Raw genomic sequence first — 18,840 nt, 5'->3', positions numbered from 1 at the left:
TTCTTAGAATTTCATTCTCATTCTATTTAAGGCCATAAGATCCTCGTCATAACCCTCTAATTTAAAAGTCATAAAATTAGGGTTATTATATCACCACACCTTTTAAAAAGATTTTGTCCTCAAAATCGGATCTTACCTGATATCAAAATCGGGATATCGCCGGAGAATATCATCCTCCCGCTCCCATGTGGCGTCCTCAGGTGTCAATCCTTCCCATTGAATCTTGATCATGCGAATGACTCTATTTCTAAGCCGTTTTTCATCTCGAGCAAGAACCTTAGAAGGTCTCACAACGAACTTCAAATCTTTCTTAACCTCTATGTCATTAGGCTGTACAATGTGTGAATAATCAGATATATATCTGCGGAGCTGACTCACATGGAATACATCATGTAAATTCGCTAAGTTGGGAGGTAAGGAAAGTTGATACGCCACCGGTCCGACCCTTTTTATTATCTAGTATGGCCCAATGAACCGTGGACTCAACTTTCTCACTCCCAAGGCAAGCCCAACACCTGTGGTTGGTGACAATCTAATAAATACATGATCCCCTTCAGAGAACTCAATGGGTTTGTGCTTTGCATCATAATAACTCTTCTGACGACTTTGTGCTTTCTTCAGCCGTTCTCTAATCATCTCAATCTGTTCTGTAGTTTCTTGGACCAGGTCTGGCCCCAATAACTGTCTTTATCTAATCTCCGTCCAACAAGTAGGTGCTCTACACCTACGGCCATACAAGGCTTCATAAGGAGCCATGCCTAAACTGGAATGATAACTGTTGTTGTAGGAGAATTCAACCAGTGACAGGTACTTGTCCCAAACATTACCCTGCTCTAACACACATGCTCTCAACATGTCCTCTAGTGTCTGAATGGTCCTCTCTGTCTGACCATCTGTCTGCGGGTGATATGCAGTACTCGATCTCAATTGAGTACCAAAGGCCTCATATAATGCTTCCCAGAAGCGTGAAGTAAACTTTGGATCCCGATCACTGACTATACTTTCGGGAATGCCATGAAGCTTCACAATCTCTCTGACATATAGTCTGGCTAGCTGCTCTGTGGAGAAAGTCGTCTTGACTGGAATAAAATGGGCGGATTTAGTCAATCTATCAACCACAACCTATATAGAATCAAATCCAGCCTGGCTTCTCGGTAATCCAACAACAAAGTCCATGGATATACTCGTCCACTTCCATTTTGTAATCTCTAATGGTTGTAACAAACCCTAAGGTTTCTGATGCTCAATTTTTACCTTCTGACAGATAAGGCACTTATTTACAAACTGGGCTATGTCTTTCTTCATTCCAGACCACCAAAAATTCTGCTTTAAATCTTGATACATCTTGGTTGCACCTGGGTGGATGGTGTACTTACCCATATGGCCCTCTGTTAGTACTTCTTCCACCATCGGTCCCTTCAGAACCATTAACCGATCTTTGTAGTATTTCACATTAGAAGCATCGGTAAATATAAAATCTTGCCCTTTCATCATTTGAATCCCTTCATCAAGCATTTGAGCCGCTTTAACTCTCTCCATCAGTGAATTTCAGACTTCAACTGTAGTCATGAAATATGAAGTCTCAAGTGGTGTCACAGAAATTCTCAAATCCCTGAACACCTCAATCAAGTCATACTCTACAATCATCATACTAGCCACACCCGTGATCTTTCTGCTCAAAGCATCAACCACTACATTCGCCTTTCCAGGGTGGTACTGAAGATCAAACTCATAATCCTTCAGAAATTTCATCCATCTTCTTTGCCTCATATTAAGCTCTTTTTGATCGAATAGGTACTTCAAGCTTTTGTGGTCACTATAAACTGTAAACGTAGCACCATACAAGAAGTGTCGCCATATCTTCAAGGCAAAAACCACAGCCGCTAATTCAAGATCATGAGTAGGGTAGTTCTCTTCATGGGGTCTCAACTGCCTAGAAGCATAGGCTACTACCTTTTGCTCCTGCATCAACATGCACTTTAATCCATACTTGGATGCATCACAATATATTTCAAATCTCTCTTCCAGATTAGGAAGAATCAAAACGGATGCAGTAGTCAACTTATCTTTCAATTCTTGAAAGCTCACATAACATCCAAGGGTCTATGCAAATGGTACCCCATTTCGGGTCAATCTAGTTAATGGCAAGGCGATTCTGGAGAATCCATTAATAAATCGCCTGTAGTATCCTGCTAAACCCAGGAAACTCCGGATTTCAGTAACACTCTCGGGTCTCTCCCAGTCCAGCATAGCTTCAATTTTACTAGGATCCACAACCACTCCAGCAGATGAAATGACGTGACCAAGAAACAGAATCTCATGCAACCAGAATTTACACTTAGATGGTTTTGCATATAACTGATGCTCCCTCAGAATCTGTAAGACTATCTTCAAATGCTCAACATGCTCTTCCTTGCTCTTTGCATAAATCAGAATATCATCAATAATTACCACAACAAACTGATCTAGATATGGTTTGAAGATTCGATTCATATAACTCATGAACACGGCCGGGGCATTAGTAAGCCCGAATGCGATCACTAAATACTCATAGTGCCCATATCTGGATCGAAAGGCTGTCTTCGGAATATCCTCTGCCTTTACCCGGATCTGGTGATATCCGGAACGAAGATCAATCTTCGAGAACACTGAAACACCTCTAAGCTGATCCAACAAATCATCGATACGGGGTAGAGGGTACTTGTTCTTCACCGTTACTTTGTTTAGTTGCCGGTAATCGGTGCACCCCAAGGAGATACACTCGGTCTTATAAAGTTCTTACAGGATAATTCTTCTAACTGCTTCTTCAGCTCTACTAGCTCTACAGGTGACATCCGATATGGAGCCAAAGATATGGGCCCCACACTAGGCAATAGGTCAATGGAGAATTCAATCTCCTTTTCTGGTGGAAACTGTGGAATCTCTTCTGGAAATACATCCTCAAATTCACACACTACGGGAATATTCGCAGTAGGTTCCTTGGAGTTTCCTACTAATCCTCCCAAAATAATGTATCCTGCATCTCCCTTATTTAGAGCCTTATTTAATTGCGGTGCTGTCAAATACAAACTATCCGACGTCTCTCCTTTTGTTGAAAAGAAAATCCTTCTATTACAACACTCAAGCATCACACCATAATGGACCAACCAATCCATTCCCAGGATAATGTGTAGATTCATGCTCTCAAGCACTATCAAATCCACCATGTACTCTTCTTTCTCAAATACAAATCTGACTTCTTTGCACTTCAAAGAAGTAGAAGTAATGTCTCCGGTGGCAGTCTTCACTACCATGGGAGGCGTGAACTCATGAATGGGCAATTGTAACCCATTAGCAACAAATCCTGATATGAAGGAGTGGGTAGCTCCTGAATCAAACATCACATCAAATGCATATCCTCTGATAAGAATAATACCTCTGATCAGGTTTGGAGACCTCTCTGCCTCCTACTGTGTCACCGCATATACCCTGGCACTAGTGGGTGCCGAAGGCTCCTCTTTGGCTCTCTGAGTAGGAATAGCCTGAATGGGAATTGCCTGAATGGCTGCAGCTTGCCCCGTCCTCTTAGGGCACTCCCGAGAATAGTGTCCTGTCGTACCACAACTGAAGCAAACATTATGTCCCAGTCTACAAACACCTAGATGTACCTTCCCACACTTAGCACAAGTAGGGATCTTCCCTGCACCAGACGTGCCGCTTCCATTCTTCACAAATGTAGTCTTCTTAAACCTGTTACCCTGCTGTACTTGCAAACTTTTTCCCTTACCCTTCTAGGGAAAAATCCTTCCACTGAAACTCTTTCCAACTGTTTCCTTACCTCTGGTACGATAGTATTCCTGAATATTATGGCACTGTCTGATTAACTATACAAAATCTCTAGTACAATGACCAGCCAGCTTCTCTGCTATCATATCATTCAGACCCTTCTTGAATCGAAAGGCCTTGTCTTCTGGAGTGAGAGGAGCTCTACCATAACAAGAATATTTGCCAAGCGATTGAACTTGCTCAGATATTCATCCACTGCCATGCCTCCCTACCGAAGGTCTTCAAACTCACTCTTCTTTTTTTCTCTAGCTTCTTCTGGGAAATATTTCATCAGAAAATGCCTCTCAAAAAGTGACCAAGTAATGGCATATCCTTGGCACTCCAATGGGTGCCTGACATTGTTCCACCAGTCTGCTGCGTCTCCCTGTAACATGTACACAGTATAAAGAAGTTTCATTTTTGCATCACAATACCATAACCTGAAAAATGCGCTCCATCTCTTGGAGCCACTCCAATGCTGCTATGGGGTCTCTTCACCTTTGTAGTGAGGTGGGGAATGCTTCCTGAAAGCACTCAACATACGTTCCTTGGTCTCTCGATCAAAGCCCTGAGGTCCAGCATATCTATCAACAATAACCACAGGGGGTATGTCACGTCCCCTATGAAAAGAAGCCTCAGCCTCCTGATGGGCATCATCAATATCCTCCTGTCCCAATACGACAGGCTCAACCACGGGCATCGAAACTGCTATCTACGTAACCTGCTGCTGTACCAGCGGTGTAGGTGGTGGTGGAGGTGGTGTAGGTCCTCCACGTACCTCGGCCAAAAGTAATATGATCATCTCTGCATTGGCTAATCTGTTCTGTGCCATGAGGTCTTCACTTGTTTTCCTCATCTGCTCTCTGTCACGCTCTCTAGCCTCTTCTATCCTTCTAAGATCAACCTCCCTTGTCTCGTTCAAGGTCTGCTGAAGTGCCGCTAAAGCAGCAGCAACGGGGTTCGATGGTGGGTTTTGAACTACCCATCGTGGTCTCCCTCGCGGGGCCATGATATCTACACACACAACTGCACAAGGTATGAGTTAGCTACGCTCAATCATGTGATGAAATATGCATTATCATGACACTAAAAAGACATTCAACAGGTAATTCCAACACTTAAGCAATACATCAGTGAACGTCCCGGTGAAACTGCTCTGATACCATAAATGTAACACCCTGTAGTACTCCGGTTGTTAACATCCATAATTTTTAGCATACTCAGCGGAAGAATTTATTTTAAATAAAAATAAAGCGTCTTATAAAATACAAGTACACTTTTTTGAAAATATTTTCAAAAAGATTTTCAAGCGTTCATCTGATATATTGCATTAACGTCACATTAACGTCTAAGTCTATTAATTAAAACCATTGGCCATCTCAATTGACCGTTGACCATCCGGATATGACCTTAAGTATCATTCCTGACGGAGTCTCGCGGACAGCATAACGGCTGTTATTCGGATAACTATCTGATAGATACAATAATTAAACAGACAGCTCGCAAATCCAAATAACTGAATACATACATCAAGGCTATATAAATTTCAAAACGTCAAAGCATCAGTAAATAATCCACGGCTTCAATACTACAGTCATGAGCCAAAGTAAATACATAACATAATCTCAACATAAGATAATTGGACATGTTAATGATTGTACATGTCATCACAGAGTCTAGTCATAATATAAATAATTAGCAGCATCATCAACTACTCCAAGGCAGGGGCCTTGCCTCTAGAAGCATGACCGCTACTCTGAGTACCTAAAATGATGTCCCCAAACAGGGTGAGATAACCACATCTCAGTAAACTTAAGGTTCTTAGAGAATCCTCTAATCCCCTAAGCCTACTTACTGCATGACAAGTCAGATATAAAGCATATATAACAAACATACAACATAAACATAGCATCATCATATCGTCCTTGTGTAACCCCAGGGTCAAAGCCATAGGCGGTTACACATGTGTGACTCCAGGGTCAAGCCATAGACAGTCAACATAACCTCTGTATGAAATAGCTCCCAGAGTCAAGTCATAGGTAGCCTGCATACCTTAATCACTGGCCAGGATCCTCATAACATATATCATCAGTGCATCATCATAACATCAAGATCATATAACATCTATATGAATGTGAATGAATGCACATATACAGTATACCACATACTTTCATACAATATAACCATAATGTCCACAATTATGGTGGGGCCATGATGTGCGTCTAGCATATGATGTTTTCTAACTTGAAAGAAGCAAGGAATTAATCATAAATGAGTGAAAATAGTCATTAAATGCAAGAAATATTGATTATTCCTTCTCAATCATGTTCTCACTCAAGTTATATGTTTAAATAACAGGAAACACCGCAAAAAGGAGCAAAATTGTTGTATGGAATACTTTATTGACAACAAGAACATTGTTTCGTATTTTGGGCATAACTTGAGCTATACTTGTCGGATTGATGTGATCTTGGTCTCGTTGAAAAGATAAAAGAAAGGCCTACAATTTTTATGAAGAACAAAAGATCCAAATCCATCATCTTAGATACGAAAAGTTGTATGGAAGGCAGAAGCAAAATTAAGCAACAGATTTTTGGTTCAAATGTGTTCTAGCTTGCTTCCAACCACTTTTTGTGAAAGATCTTGACTTGATAAATATGTTTTGAAGTTATAAAATATGTCAAGGATCTTTTCCTTGGATTTTTCAAATTTCTTTCAAGTATATAAAGATTATGATTATGCAATTTGAAAAACACGTTTACTTTGAGAAAAACTTTGAGCTCATGTAATGTAATCTACCATATACCCTCACATATATTCTAAGTCCTAAAGATATATTCCAAATATGATTTTAGACTTAGCTATATGTCTTGTGTCTTGGATCCTTACTTGAACTTGATGTGTTGACTAGTTGAATATGACAATGTTTGGCACTTTGTTGGTTTTGATCATTTTTCACCATGGTTATGATATTGAGATTCTTTTAGATGTTGTCCATGGTTAGTTGTCTTTGATCTTGGTGTTCCTCTTCGAATTATTTCTTGTTGCTCTTGATCCAATGATCTTGCCACTTTGATGTGACATTACTCTTCTTGTGTGACTACATCATACATCTTCAATATCCACATACGGTTGATGTTTTTTGCTCTTGATCAAAGATCTTCTCTTTTTGTTGTTGCCATTTTGTTATCATCAAAACATATCTTATATCTACAATCTCCCCCTTTTTGATGATGACAAACTTAAAATTGAGAAAGGGTTAGTATAACAAATATTCTCAAATAATGTATATCATACTCCCCCTCAATTTATGAATGGTTCCAAAATATTATAATTATGCAAGTTAAGCATTACAAACCAAGATATAAGTATATGGTGGAAGAGTATAATTTTCTCAATTTTCATATTTTTCTCCCCCTTTGGCAACATCAAAAAGCATAAATCAAGATAAGCACGCAAACTTGAGAGCAATAAAATTCCATTGAGCATGTTAATAAAGAACGCTTGTTATTTTGCACAATAATAGCAAACCAACTATCAAAGCTCCCCCTTAATCCATGAATGGTTTCAAAGACAAAAGTATGAAAATTCTAGGGTCAACAAACCTCATTTTTACCTTTTTAGTACATTCTCCCTCTTTCATCTTTGATTTTACCTTTTTACCACATGTTAGGTAGAAGTGCATTATCTTTTATCAGTTAGCACTTATTCTCCCACTACTAAAAAAACTGATATTAGGGACGCACAAATTCCGTCCCTAAAAGCCATAAATCCGTCTCTACCTAAATCGCTCCTAGCTAATGTTTTGGGACGACAATTTAGTTCCGTCCCTAATAGGAACGGAATAAAATTCGTCTCTGACTTGTTTTTTCCGTCCCTAATGTTGTCGACAATTAAGAGTTGTAAAAGGTAAGAATCCGTCCCTAATAGGGACGAAATTAGGGAAGAATTTTGTGCGTTCCTATTAGGGACGGATTTTGTCCATCCCTATTAGGGATGAAATTTTTTTCCGTCCCTATTAGGGAGGAAATTTTTATCCGTCCCTATTAGGGACAAACTTTGTCCATCCCTATTGTTATCCCTACTTTCAAAATATTAGGGACTGAATTTTTCCGTCCCTAATTCCATCCCTACTTTCAAAATATATTTAATAAAATATTTCAAAAAATTTTTAACAAGATTTATACCTGATAATCATCACAATACAAATCATCAAAGTCATATAATCAATCAAAGCTAGTTTGAAATTTATAAAAATTATAATCATACAAGTCATCATAGTCATAATCAAATAGCTAAAAAGTCTTAATGATAAAAAGTATCATAAAAGCAAAAATACCAAATGTATCAAACTACAATATCAACTAATAGGTACTGTTCACAAAATGTATTTAAAGATCATAAAATAACTATCAATTATCTTCGTGTAACTCAGCATCATAGACATCATCTTCCGCATCATCACCAACTTGAACCTCATTGTGTGCCTCACGAGCAGGAGGTGTAACAGTGGGCATAGAGACATGAGCCATCAAAATCATCAACTGCTCTTTCATAACAGCCATCTCTGTCTGCAAATCTTGATTTTAGGTGGAAATGGTTGTCACTAGATCTCTCATACGATTATACTCATTTGCAGAGACTCCTTGACACGAACTAGCAGACTTCTGTGAAGCCTTGTATTTACTCGCCTCTGAATCTAAACCAAAAATGCGGCCCTTTTTGCTCATACCCCCAACCGTCTGCAGGAATAATTCATTATCAGATTGGCCAGTAGATGCATCATTTCCAATCACCATATCATGTTCATTCCTCCGCTCAAAGAATTTATCCTGAAAATAAACAAATTACACTAGTCATCAATACATGTGGCAATTCTATAAACATATAGATATTTCAAAAAAAGGTGTTCCAATAAAAGGTAGCAACATACGTATAGCTTTCTGCCAACATATCTATGCAAATTACCAAGTAATATCATGCATTATGATAACTATAAATTATAAATGAACGTATTTAGGTTGCTTTCAAGGTAGCAACTAAACAAACATAATCAAGTTATCAACATCACTTAATGAACCTTACAAAGATTACAAGTCAGAAACCAAATTTGCTTTATAAGGCAAAATTTAATCATATCATAATTTTAAGTAGACACACATTTAATTCTATTATCAAGTATACTAAAGGTGACTAAAGTCAACAATGTCCATAACTTTATAGGTAATGGAAAGAAAATTACAGCAACTTCCTTTGATCTCTGGGAAGTCCACGAACCATCCTTTTTAACTATATGCATCATCTCATATAGCAACCAATCTACTGAATTTGGATCTATTGCAGGGTCTTCCATCTGCAATACAAAAATTCAGCCAATCAAACATAACAGAAACATTGAATAATTTTTTATAATTATTGAAACTTAAAATTTAAATTAGTTACCAATCTTTTTTTGTGCTCGCTAAATGGAATGGAGCCTCCAACATGGGAAGCTCCTTCAAAACAAGCTCTATTTTGCTTGTTTTTTTGAGACTTTTTTTGCCATTCATCTGAAGACCATATTTCTTTTATGTTAGCAAAAGCATCATCCTTAATCCATGTGTCTTTCTCCTGCCCATTTCGAATCCTATGCAAGTGATGTGACAACAAAGTTGATGCTTTGGAATCAAAAGTCTTCTTCATCATATTCTCATCATGTGGAAGACATTTGTACTTTTGCTGAATTTATAAATCATACAACAATAATGCAATGTTTTGGGTTAATAAAAAATACAATCACCATTTAAAAAATATAGAAAGGCAAAAATAAACAATGTGTACAAACCAGAAATTTTTCATACCACAGATCACGCATATCGACAGAACAATTCCCATATGATTCACAAGATTGGTCAAAGTTACCCTTAATGATTGGCATTATCTCACGGTTCACACACGAAGGCTCAAACCTGTGAAAAGAGTGGCAAACAATTACCAATTCATCTACAACGAACAATTTAATTTGACTTGATGAAAACTATTAATCACTTACGTTGTCCGGAGGGGACATATCCAAATTTTCTTATCAGTAGGATCTGTGCTTCCCCAAACTGGATGACTCCCTGCTATTGCTGCGCTGGACTCTGCGCCATACGAAGGGAGAGGAGATGGGCTAACCACCTGTATGTAGCATAGTTTAAAACAAATTATATGATGCAAATATTGAATAAATAATCATGAAAAACATGTCAAACCACTAATAGGAGAACCTGACGTGCATCCTCCGTGGACTCAGTGATAGGATCTGGTGTTGGGGTACGAAGCCTGGAGGTTGGTGGAGAAGGTTGTGATGAAATTAGCTGCGGGGAAGAGGATGTTGCTCTGCCTACCCGTTGTGGTCTACCGCGGCCTCTACTAATACCTCTAGGAGTGTTTCCTCTACGTATACCATTACCTGACGACATCTATATAGATGAAATTGTAATAACAATAAGTCACATATTTTAGCATTATAGATAAAAGGCAATAAATACAATGCACAAATATAAAAGAGTGTTACTGAGGGAAATATAAAATAAAATATGAGATCTCGAATATTAAATTGTGAACACAAATAACTACATATACATATTTCCAAAAAATGGAACTTTTCCCTTCTGTGAGACACTTTTTAGATCCCATACATTCACCTAATAACTCCCTATACATAAACTAGCTACCCAATTGCATGTTTTGCCCCCTCACATTCCTACTAGTCTAAACCTTCTAAAAGGATGGTTTGTCTCTAACGATTAGTCTCTTCTCCATCATCTTCATCTTCTTCGGATAATTCATCTTCATCAGTCTCTTCGTCCATATCTTCTTCTTCTTCTTCTTCTTCTTCATCTGAAGTGGCTAAGAATTGAACATGTTCTTCTTCCTCTTCTCCGAATTCATGAACTTGGCTAATATGAATGGGGAGCTCTTCTACTAAAATAGTAGTGTCAACTAGATTTTGAAACATATCATCATTTGCAACAACTGTAGCCATATGTTGTACATCATCTTCTTGGTATGCATCGGTTATTTCTGCTTGCTATTTACCGAAGATTGAATTATGCTCCGTGCCTTGGTTTTTATAACCCCTAACCAGCCTTGTTGACATTCAGGATATGATGTGTAATACACTTGCTCTGCTTGTTGAGCAAGAATAAATGGGTCATACATATTGTATCTCATAGACGGTTTGACTTCTACATTGCCGTAGTTATCTCTCTTCGTCCCCTGGGAACTAGGATCAAACCAATCACATTTAAATAATGTCAACTTTTTCTGTGGCCAACAAAAATAGTCTACTTCAACAATATCAACTAATACCCCGTAGAAGTCATTTTCCAAGTTCTCTAATTGGCCACCTCTAACACAAACACCATAGTTTGTTGTACTCATCCCATCATTGTTTTCTTTAGTTACAAACTTGTAGCCATGGATGAGATACTTGGAATACTTGTTCACTTCTCTGCTGGGACCCATAGCCATGCTCAGTAGTAAATCACCAATTGTATTTTTTTACTTTAAACCCTACATTAGGAAACACCATTTTAACGAAACCTGACAATATTTTAAGGATAATTGAACAAACGAATTATGATTTGACATACATAATCCCTAAACCAGGTTGGAAAATTTGCTGAAATTTTGGAGTTTAAGTCAATATCAGTGATGTCAGGATGTTCTTCTCGAACAACTTCTGAGTACATACTGCATGAAATTGCAATTGATTATATAGTTTAATGACAATTACCTAAATGGTACATGTTACTAAGAAATGCAGACTTACTCCATGTATGGCTCCACCTCAGGACAATTTAAGAGAATATATAAATGTGCTGCCTTAAGTTCTTTCTCCTCCAAGGTGGACTTCGTACCTTGTCCAATCGAACGACCAGGGTAGTTAAAAATTGATACTGGAGGATTAATAGAACTTTCACCTCCATCATCATTTCGCGGTACTCTTGTTCTCCTTGATTGGAAGTCAGAAGGATAATAATATGAAGCAAATGTGGACAAGATATTAACAAAAACATTTGTAGTGATTTTGTACTAAATGAAGATCTGGTCGCTTACAATGAACCATATAAGCACATTATCATAAATAAGAGCTTGGAAAAATGTACTTTCTCTTAATCCATTAAGTATAGACATTCTTAAACTTAATTCTTATTTAAAAAAACTTTTAAGAAAGATAAAGACTTTTTCCATTTAAGAAAACATATCCCTTGAGTGTAATCAAAAGAATATTGAAAACATCTCTCCTCCTTTTCTCATTAGTTAAAAAGCCTTCAATTAATATAGAAATTTTGAAGACTATGACTTATCTTTTGAATATTTCAAATGTTCACATTCGTAAATCAATTCAAAATATTGATGTTTGGAACTTCCTTAAATTGGCTCTCAATATTTGATAGCACTTTTCAAAGCAAGTAGAGAGACTATTACATTTAAATCATGTATCCAAACATTTTTCCAATTTTCAAGATAACCAAAGAGTGAAAGATACTTTCAACATCTTGAAATAGTTCTCAAGGGTATAAGGTTTTCAAAAGCCCCTTTTTTTTAAATGACATAAGGGATTTTTCTTTAAAATCAAGTCAAAAGCTCATTTTATAACAAATTTTTTTTCATAAGAATTGTATCACTTAGAAGCAAGATGATTTTTAATTAAAGTTCCATGTTACGGAAATATGCTATTGGAATCAAAATACTTATATATTTGAACAAGGTTTACTCTATATGCAATGACAAAATTCAAGATATAAGATCTAATTATACATTTTTGTCATGCTAAACATATTTCTCATGTAACGAAGGAACAAGTATCATATCATCCATACTATAAAATTCCATAAGAATTAGGGATAGTGATACTTATCGGGATCAAATACGATGTGATGCTCCTTATTCATGGAGATCCTAGCCACTTGAGCTTTCTTCCTTTGAGTTTTCCATTTGTGAGCAAGTGAAGAAAGTCTCTTTTGGTGGTCTTCATTCATCTCTTTCTTTGTTCACATATGCTTGGCACTCCAATATTTGGTTGCCATATTTGATTACCAATTGTAGAATTAACTCTTAAAGCTTTTCAAATTAAAGGTTAGCAACAAATATCATTTAAGCACGTTTTCAAGCATAAATTATATTGATGTACAACATAAGCCATTTATCATATTATCAACCATAAATATATATTCAAACATAAATGAAGCACATATGCTCTTGAATCTTAGAATATATATTTAAGCATAATCAAAGCATGATTCAAGATTAGCAAGAAATATATGGCCATCATCAAAACATATTGGAACATTTTGAAGCAAGTAATGATCATATAAGGCATGTTATTATAGATGAACAATTTTAAACACAACCACATGCCAATCTAAAAGATACAAAAACCAATACTTGAAAGATCATGGAATTAGCATTTTAATCATATTCTTCTTGTTTCAAAGAGTGTGACATATATCAAGCAATTAATACAAGAAGATATTTAATTTCCTAATCTTCAAGTAAGCATGTGATACAACTAATCACATAACAAATAAGTGAAATCATTTTTGTGCATGTATAACTCCAAGTAAAAACAAGGATATACTCTAAAGTTCAAGCTCAAAAAGATTATCATGTTATTGTAACAAATACATGTGCCTACTAGCATATATAATAACATTTAGGACATATTGCTAGAGTAACACAATCAATAGAATGTGTAAGCATATCAACTAAATCCCAAAGAATTCCCTAATTATCATGTATATAACATTTAGAGAACAAAGAGGGATAGAAGTCACCAAATTTAAATTCTTTCAATTTAGACAATGGCTCCTTGAGATTATCATGGATATCCTTATACTTTATCATGCTTGCATCTCTTCTTAGATGTTGGATACTTTCATGCTTTCCAAGCCTCAAGTTGAATAAACTTATTTCATTTGAATACATTCTTGAGGTAGTTATAATCCTATAATTCAAAACACTTTTGGTATCCACTTTGGATCCAAAGAGGTTAGTCATTGATCATCAATTCATTATGCTCTCATAAAGATCAATAATACCACACACAAATTGAGCATAATAAGTTAAATAATCACTTTAGCATTAAGCACATAGTAAATAACAATTCCATAGTTTGTTTTTCATAAACCTGTAATCTTGTAATTAAAGCGAGGAATTCATCAGTACTTCATAAATCTAAATTTTCTTATGTTATAGTACTCATCTATAGCTTTCTAACAAGATATAGATCATGCCAATCAGAGTTCTATAGCTCAAGATATGATCAGTTGAATTTACTGCATTAGAAATAGAGTATTTGACAGCCTTCTGTACTGCAGTATCCGAATATTTTTCTTCAACATCAAGTATTCGAATACCAGTTTATAAGTATTCGAATACTGAGACAAAAAGTATCCGAATACTACTTAAAAGTATTCGAATACCACCTGACCAACTGGAACAATGTACATATACAACAATTCTAAAGATTTCCAGTATTAAACTTGATTGAGCTATCTTTGTAATGCCACTAGTTTCATGCTCAAAGGATTTGTATAACTAAAGTTATGCTCATTTTAAGTAAACTAGTCAAAAACAGAGTTTATGACATAACAGTCATGTTCACGAGATTTCTGGGAGCATTGTACTTGACTAAAAATTATGAAAATTTCCAGAATTAAAGTTTATCAAGATAGCTTTCAATGACCACTGGTCTCACTTAAAAACGATTTATGTAACTCAAAATATGCGTAAAACAATTCAGCTGTATCAGAAATCAAAATATAAGTGAACAACTACAGATATAATCATGTGTCATTCATAATTTTCAACATTCAAACCAAGCACATATGATTTTATCCATTACCTAAGGCCTAAAGGGTATATACATCATATTCATTGGATTCACATGTGAATAAGCATAAGAGGTAAAGATATTTGATACCTTGGCCTTTGTAATCAAGTGGAGACTTTTTCTTATCCATTGCTTCTCTTTTTGGATTTTGAACCTTCTGGGTTCCATCTTGTGCATGTGAGAAGCTTTGGCTGAAGTTCCATTACTTCTTTGATTGATAATTCCATTATTAGGCCTATGAAGCATTTTCCTTGATGATTTCTTTTTCTCTTGACCTTTTTGTCCATCATTTTGAATAATTTTCTGCACATTGGAAAAGCTAGGAGGACTTTTTGGTACCCATTTCATCTTGGGTCCTTGAGGGTTAGGAATAACATTCATAGAATTTTTGACAACCCAAACCGATTTATTTCTCATACAAGAATTTCTTCTATGATAGCACAAGTGAGAAATATGTCCTACTTTACCACAATAATTACATACAATGTGTTTGCAAGATAACTTGTTCTTTTTAAGCTCAACTTTCAAATTTTTGGCTTTCTTGCTATTATCATTATCCAAACTATTATTTCCACAATCATTTATAGGTTTTCCATGTACAAAAGTATCATTATTATTTTCATTTTCAAACATAGAATATGAGCATGTAGGATTATCAATTATGGAAAGTTTGGATGATAGTTCCTGTTGGACGTTTAGCAAGTGCACTAGTCGTACAAGTAATAAAATGATGTGTAAAGATCGTTCCCACGAGGAATTGTGTTCAAGCACCAATAAACCATAGAAAACTAATTTGAATCAGATAAGAATTTGTAAAAGTCATGAATAATTTGTCACCAGAAAATTGATTGTAAGTAATTTGACACAAAATAAATATGGATTAAGAATTAATAAAACAACAAGTAATCAGAAAACAACTTTCCTCCATAATAACCCATGTAAAAACTAATCATATGATGAATTCTTTTCCATGTGATGTTAACCAACCTTTTACTTATCATCAAGATGTAATCTCTTACTACCCTGATAGATACATTAATCAGAAACCCCAATCCCTTGGTGATCTCTTTCTTAATACATACATGAAATACTAAAGTCTTAAGATTACATCAGAACTCTAGCATCAATCCCTTGAGTACTAGAATTCTGATGTTGAGATTATCAGATACAGAAGTCATTTAAACATCCCTGTTCTATACTACTTCCTTGATAGAAATAATTAAATCAGAAAATCTCAAATCAACACATGAAAAATACTTCATCATATTAATCAGATCAACATAATATTATCATGGAGTTCTATTGCATTCAGACTACAAAGACTCTACTCAGACATGACTAAGGAATAGACAAGAGAAGAAGAATCAAACTTCATTTCCATGTTCAAAGTCTTCAATCTCCAAACTATTACAAGAGAATTTAGAGAGAAGTCAGACTAAAGTTTAAGAGAGAGAGAATATATCAGATCTCTTCAGATCCGCTCCTAAGTGTGAAGGCTTTGCCTTTTATAGTGTTACAATTAAAAACAGAAAACTGATGTGGGCGCTAAAACGTGCATAAGTGACCGTTTTAGCGTCCATGCTTTACGTATGCTCAACTGCTTTTAACTGACTCCAACGCTAAAACGTTAAGGAATGACCGTTTTAGCGTGGAAACTTGATGGATGCTCAACTGACTTTAACTGACTCCAACGCTAAAACTCTTGATTTGGATGCTTTAGCGGTGGAGACCAGAGTCCTTTTTCCACTTCAGGGCGCTAAAACGCTTATTGCAGGCCGTTTTAGCACCCAAGACCAGCAATTTTCCATCTTCTAGGTGCAGCAACGCGCTAAAACGCTCTGTGTGGGCGTTTTAGCGCTCATCACCAGCAAGTTTTGGCCTCTTCCTGTAGCAGGGCGCTAAAACGCTCAGTGTGGACGTTTTAGCGCTCAACACTTAGGCAATTTTTCTCCTCTTGAGCTCCAGAATCTCCTTCCTTCTCTAGTTGCCTTTCAAGCTTGCTTTTCCTACAAAAATCATACAAATTTCCAATAAAGCTCTTGAACTTGTAATTGAGGACATCTTAGGACATTGACCTTGTTTTTCATCATTTAATCACACAATTTGATCCTAATTCCTGCTAAAAACCATGATGAACTAAGGGTTCATCACAATTCCCAGATTTGAATATTGTTGTCCTCAACAATAACTTTAAAGACAGAGAAAGACTTGAGATTCTTTACACATGAAATTTATGAGGTTGGATTGAAATATGACAGATCAACTTTCCAAGATACAATCTAACAACCCAGCAATCTATCTTTTACTATGACTTGCTTAACCTCATCACATGACTTTCAACAGATCAATAAGATGAAATGCAGAGACCTTCAACACAAAACACCCCCTCACTTGGAACTTCTCAAAAATTATGAGAATAAACTCTCTTGCACTCTAGTGTCTAAGGGTGTACTCATCACTCAATCTCCACTGCACTCAAACTACTATAAACTTGCCCATCTTCTCACTTTCAATAGTGACAGTGATTCATAAGCAGAACAAAAGAGGCTTTGGTGGTATGACTTGACTAGGGATAGGATTCTGTATAGGAGAAGGAAAATGGCTTGGCACGTAGTTGGCTAAAGGTAGGATTTGATGTTGCAGAAGGTTAGATAGATGAATCAGATTCAGATAAGAAGAGGATCACTATTGAATTTATCTATGTACTCCTTAATCCTTCTCATTCTCTTCTTCCTTTTCATTTACTCTTTTCACCACCTTTTCTACAACTTTTCTTTTTCTTGAACTTCCTTCCTCCTTTTCTTCCAACTTTTAACACTTTGTGTTGTTTTGATTTCCCTTTTTCCTCATTTCCTTTTTCTTTTCCTTTTCCAAACCAAGCACTTTGTGCCTTTACTTCCTTTTTCCTTTTCATTCTTCTTTTTCTCCAAATTTCCAACACTTATCACTTAAGATTTTTATTCATTGCACAAACACCTTTCTCCAACAGAGCTTTCATCCTTTACCCCTTATCTGAACACATAATCTGAAAACCTAGGATCTGGAATAAGTGCAGGGCTCTTAGTTTTATCACAACAAGTTTAGGCTTAAGGCTTCCATGCAATAGGAAAATTTGGTTCAAAAGAAAAATGCCTCAATAAACTCTAATTTCAAGTTAGAAACAGGGCAAGTTCTAGAGTTACTCATACAGTGAAGTGCTCTATGTCTCACAGTTCAGAGTGCATGCTTGAATTCCTCTATATACATCAAACTGATCTCTCTACTCCTCACATAGCATGAGTCATGCAAACATATCATTTAGCACACATGCAAGGATTTCAAATTGCATCAACATTTTTTGATCAATCATGTAAAACTTTGATCATCCTATCCTCATAAAATTCACATCATCTCAACTCTAAATCCAACCTTTGTACATATACACCACTACCTAAACTACCTAAAACTACATTCACAAGAATTTAATAGAAAGGATTGAGATGTTTCCCTGTTTGTGGCTCATCAACTGTGTGTCATCATCAACTGTGTGATATCACCATGGAATTTTGCAATCATGTCATTCATTCACACCCCATTCCCAGATTTAAACGTTACTGTCCCCAACAACTAATTTAAATCTAAAAAGCAGTTGAGAAGTTCTGAAACACATTCACATATCAACAAATAGCATCAGTACTATTTCAAAAGTGCATCATCCAAACAGAGAATCTCAATGTACTAACAAATGTACAAAATTAAAAATAATACCAAAAGTAACTAAAAATATCCAAAGTAAAACCATAAAAACAGAAAATGTGTAAAAACAAAATGAGGAGTTTAGTCAGTAGACTCCTCATCATCAGTAAACATCAAATCTGAGCCTGGATCAGCAGTAGGCAAAGGGTTGTACTCAGGATCAATACCCCTGTCCTCATCCATGGCACCAGTATCAACAACAGGCTGTCTCTCTGAAGTGTGTGCAGCATGGGAAGATGTAGCACCATCAGCAGGCGCAGCTCCATCCACATGATCAGCATAGTGAGTCCGGGCAATTGCCTCAAAGGCTTCCTCCTCATCAGAATGAGGGTAAACAACAGGCTGGTAATCAATAACATTTAAGCCCTGAGCCTCACATATAGATTTCATCATCTTCACCATATATGTCTGAAATGAGTGCTGGCTGGACTGCATAA

General features: G+C 36.3%; 2 protein-coding genes across 2 annotated transcripts; both read right to left on the bottom strand.

Moving 5' to 3' along the window:
- Nucleotides 1-1,548: 1,548 nt before the first annotated feature.
- Nucleotides 1,549-3,380, bottom strand: LOC133297411 (uncharacterized). Its single transcript, XM_061496548.1, has 3 exons — nt 2,783-3,380; nt 2,119-2,465; nt 1,549-1,962 (listed from the first exon to the last, which is right to left on the bottom strand). Exons 1-3 carry the CDS (start codon nt 3,378-3,380, stop codon nt 1,549-1,551), a joined length of 1,359 nt encoding a protein of 452 aa, XP_061352532.1.
- A 5,010-nt stretch (nt 3,381-8,390) lies between these two features.
- Nucleotides 8,391-10,247, bottom strand: LOC133297410 (uncharacterized). The gene is made up of 6 exons (XM_061496547.1): nt 10,053-10,247; nt 9,836-9,963; nt 9,629-9,752; nt 9,247-9,522; nt 9,047-9,157; nt 8,391-8,636 (listed from the first exon to the last, which is right to left on the bottom strand). Exons 1-6 carry the CDS (start codon nt 10,245-10,247, stop codon nt 8,391-8,393), a joined length of 1,080 nt encoding a protein of 359 aa, XP_061352531.1.
- Between the last annotated feature and the right edge of the window lie 8,593 nt (nt 10,248-18,840).

The sequence above is a fragment of the Gastrolobium bilobum genome, unplaced genomic scaffold (assembly GCF_033153095.1).
Source record: "Gastrolobium bilobum isolate Gb01-03AN ecotype WA unplaced genomic scaffold, APGP_CSIRO_Gbil_v1 utg59330, whole genome shotgun sequence".
Taxonomy (NCBI): domain Eukaryota; kingdom Viridiplantae; phylum Streptophyta; class Magnoliopsida; order Fabales; family Fabaceae; genus Gastrolobium; species Gastrolobium bilobum.
The sequence above is the reverse complement of the archived record's forward strand: the minus strand, read 5'-3'. Positions and strand labels throughout refer to the sequence as shown.

Excerpts from the sequence above, each read along its gene's own strand:
- LOC133297410 (XM_061496547.1), bottom strand. The coding sequence starts at position 10,247 with ATGTCGTCAGGTAATGGTATACGTAGAGGAAACACTCCTAGAGGTATT. Across the intron at positions 9,964-10,052 it reads CCACGGAGGATGCACGTCAG|GTGGTTAGCCCATCTCCTCT; the intron begins GTTCTCCTATTA and ends TGCTACATACAG. Across the intron at positions 9,158-9,246 it reads GCGAGCACAAAAAAAGATTG|ATGGAAGACCCTGCAATAGA; the intron begins GTAACTAATTTA and ends TTTGTATTGCAG.
- LOC133297411 (XM_061496548.1), bottom strand. The coding sequence starts at position 3,380 with ATGTTTGATTCAGGAGCTACCCACTCCTTCATATCAGGATTTGTTGCT. Across the intron at positions 2,466-2,782 it reads GCAGTTAGAAGAATTATCCT|ATCAGTTTGTTGTGGTAATT; the intron begins GTAAGAACTTTA and ends AACCATATCTAG. Across the intron at positions 1,963-2,118 it reads CTAGATTGACCCGAAATGGG|GAGCAAAAGGTAGTAGCCTA; the intron begins GTACCATTTGCA and ends ATGTTGATGCAG.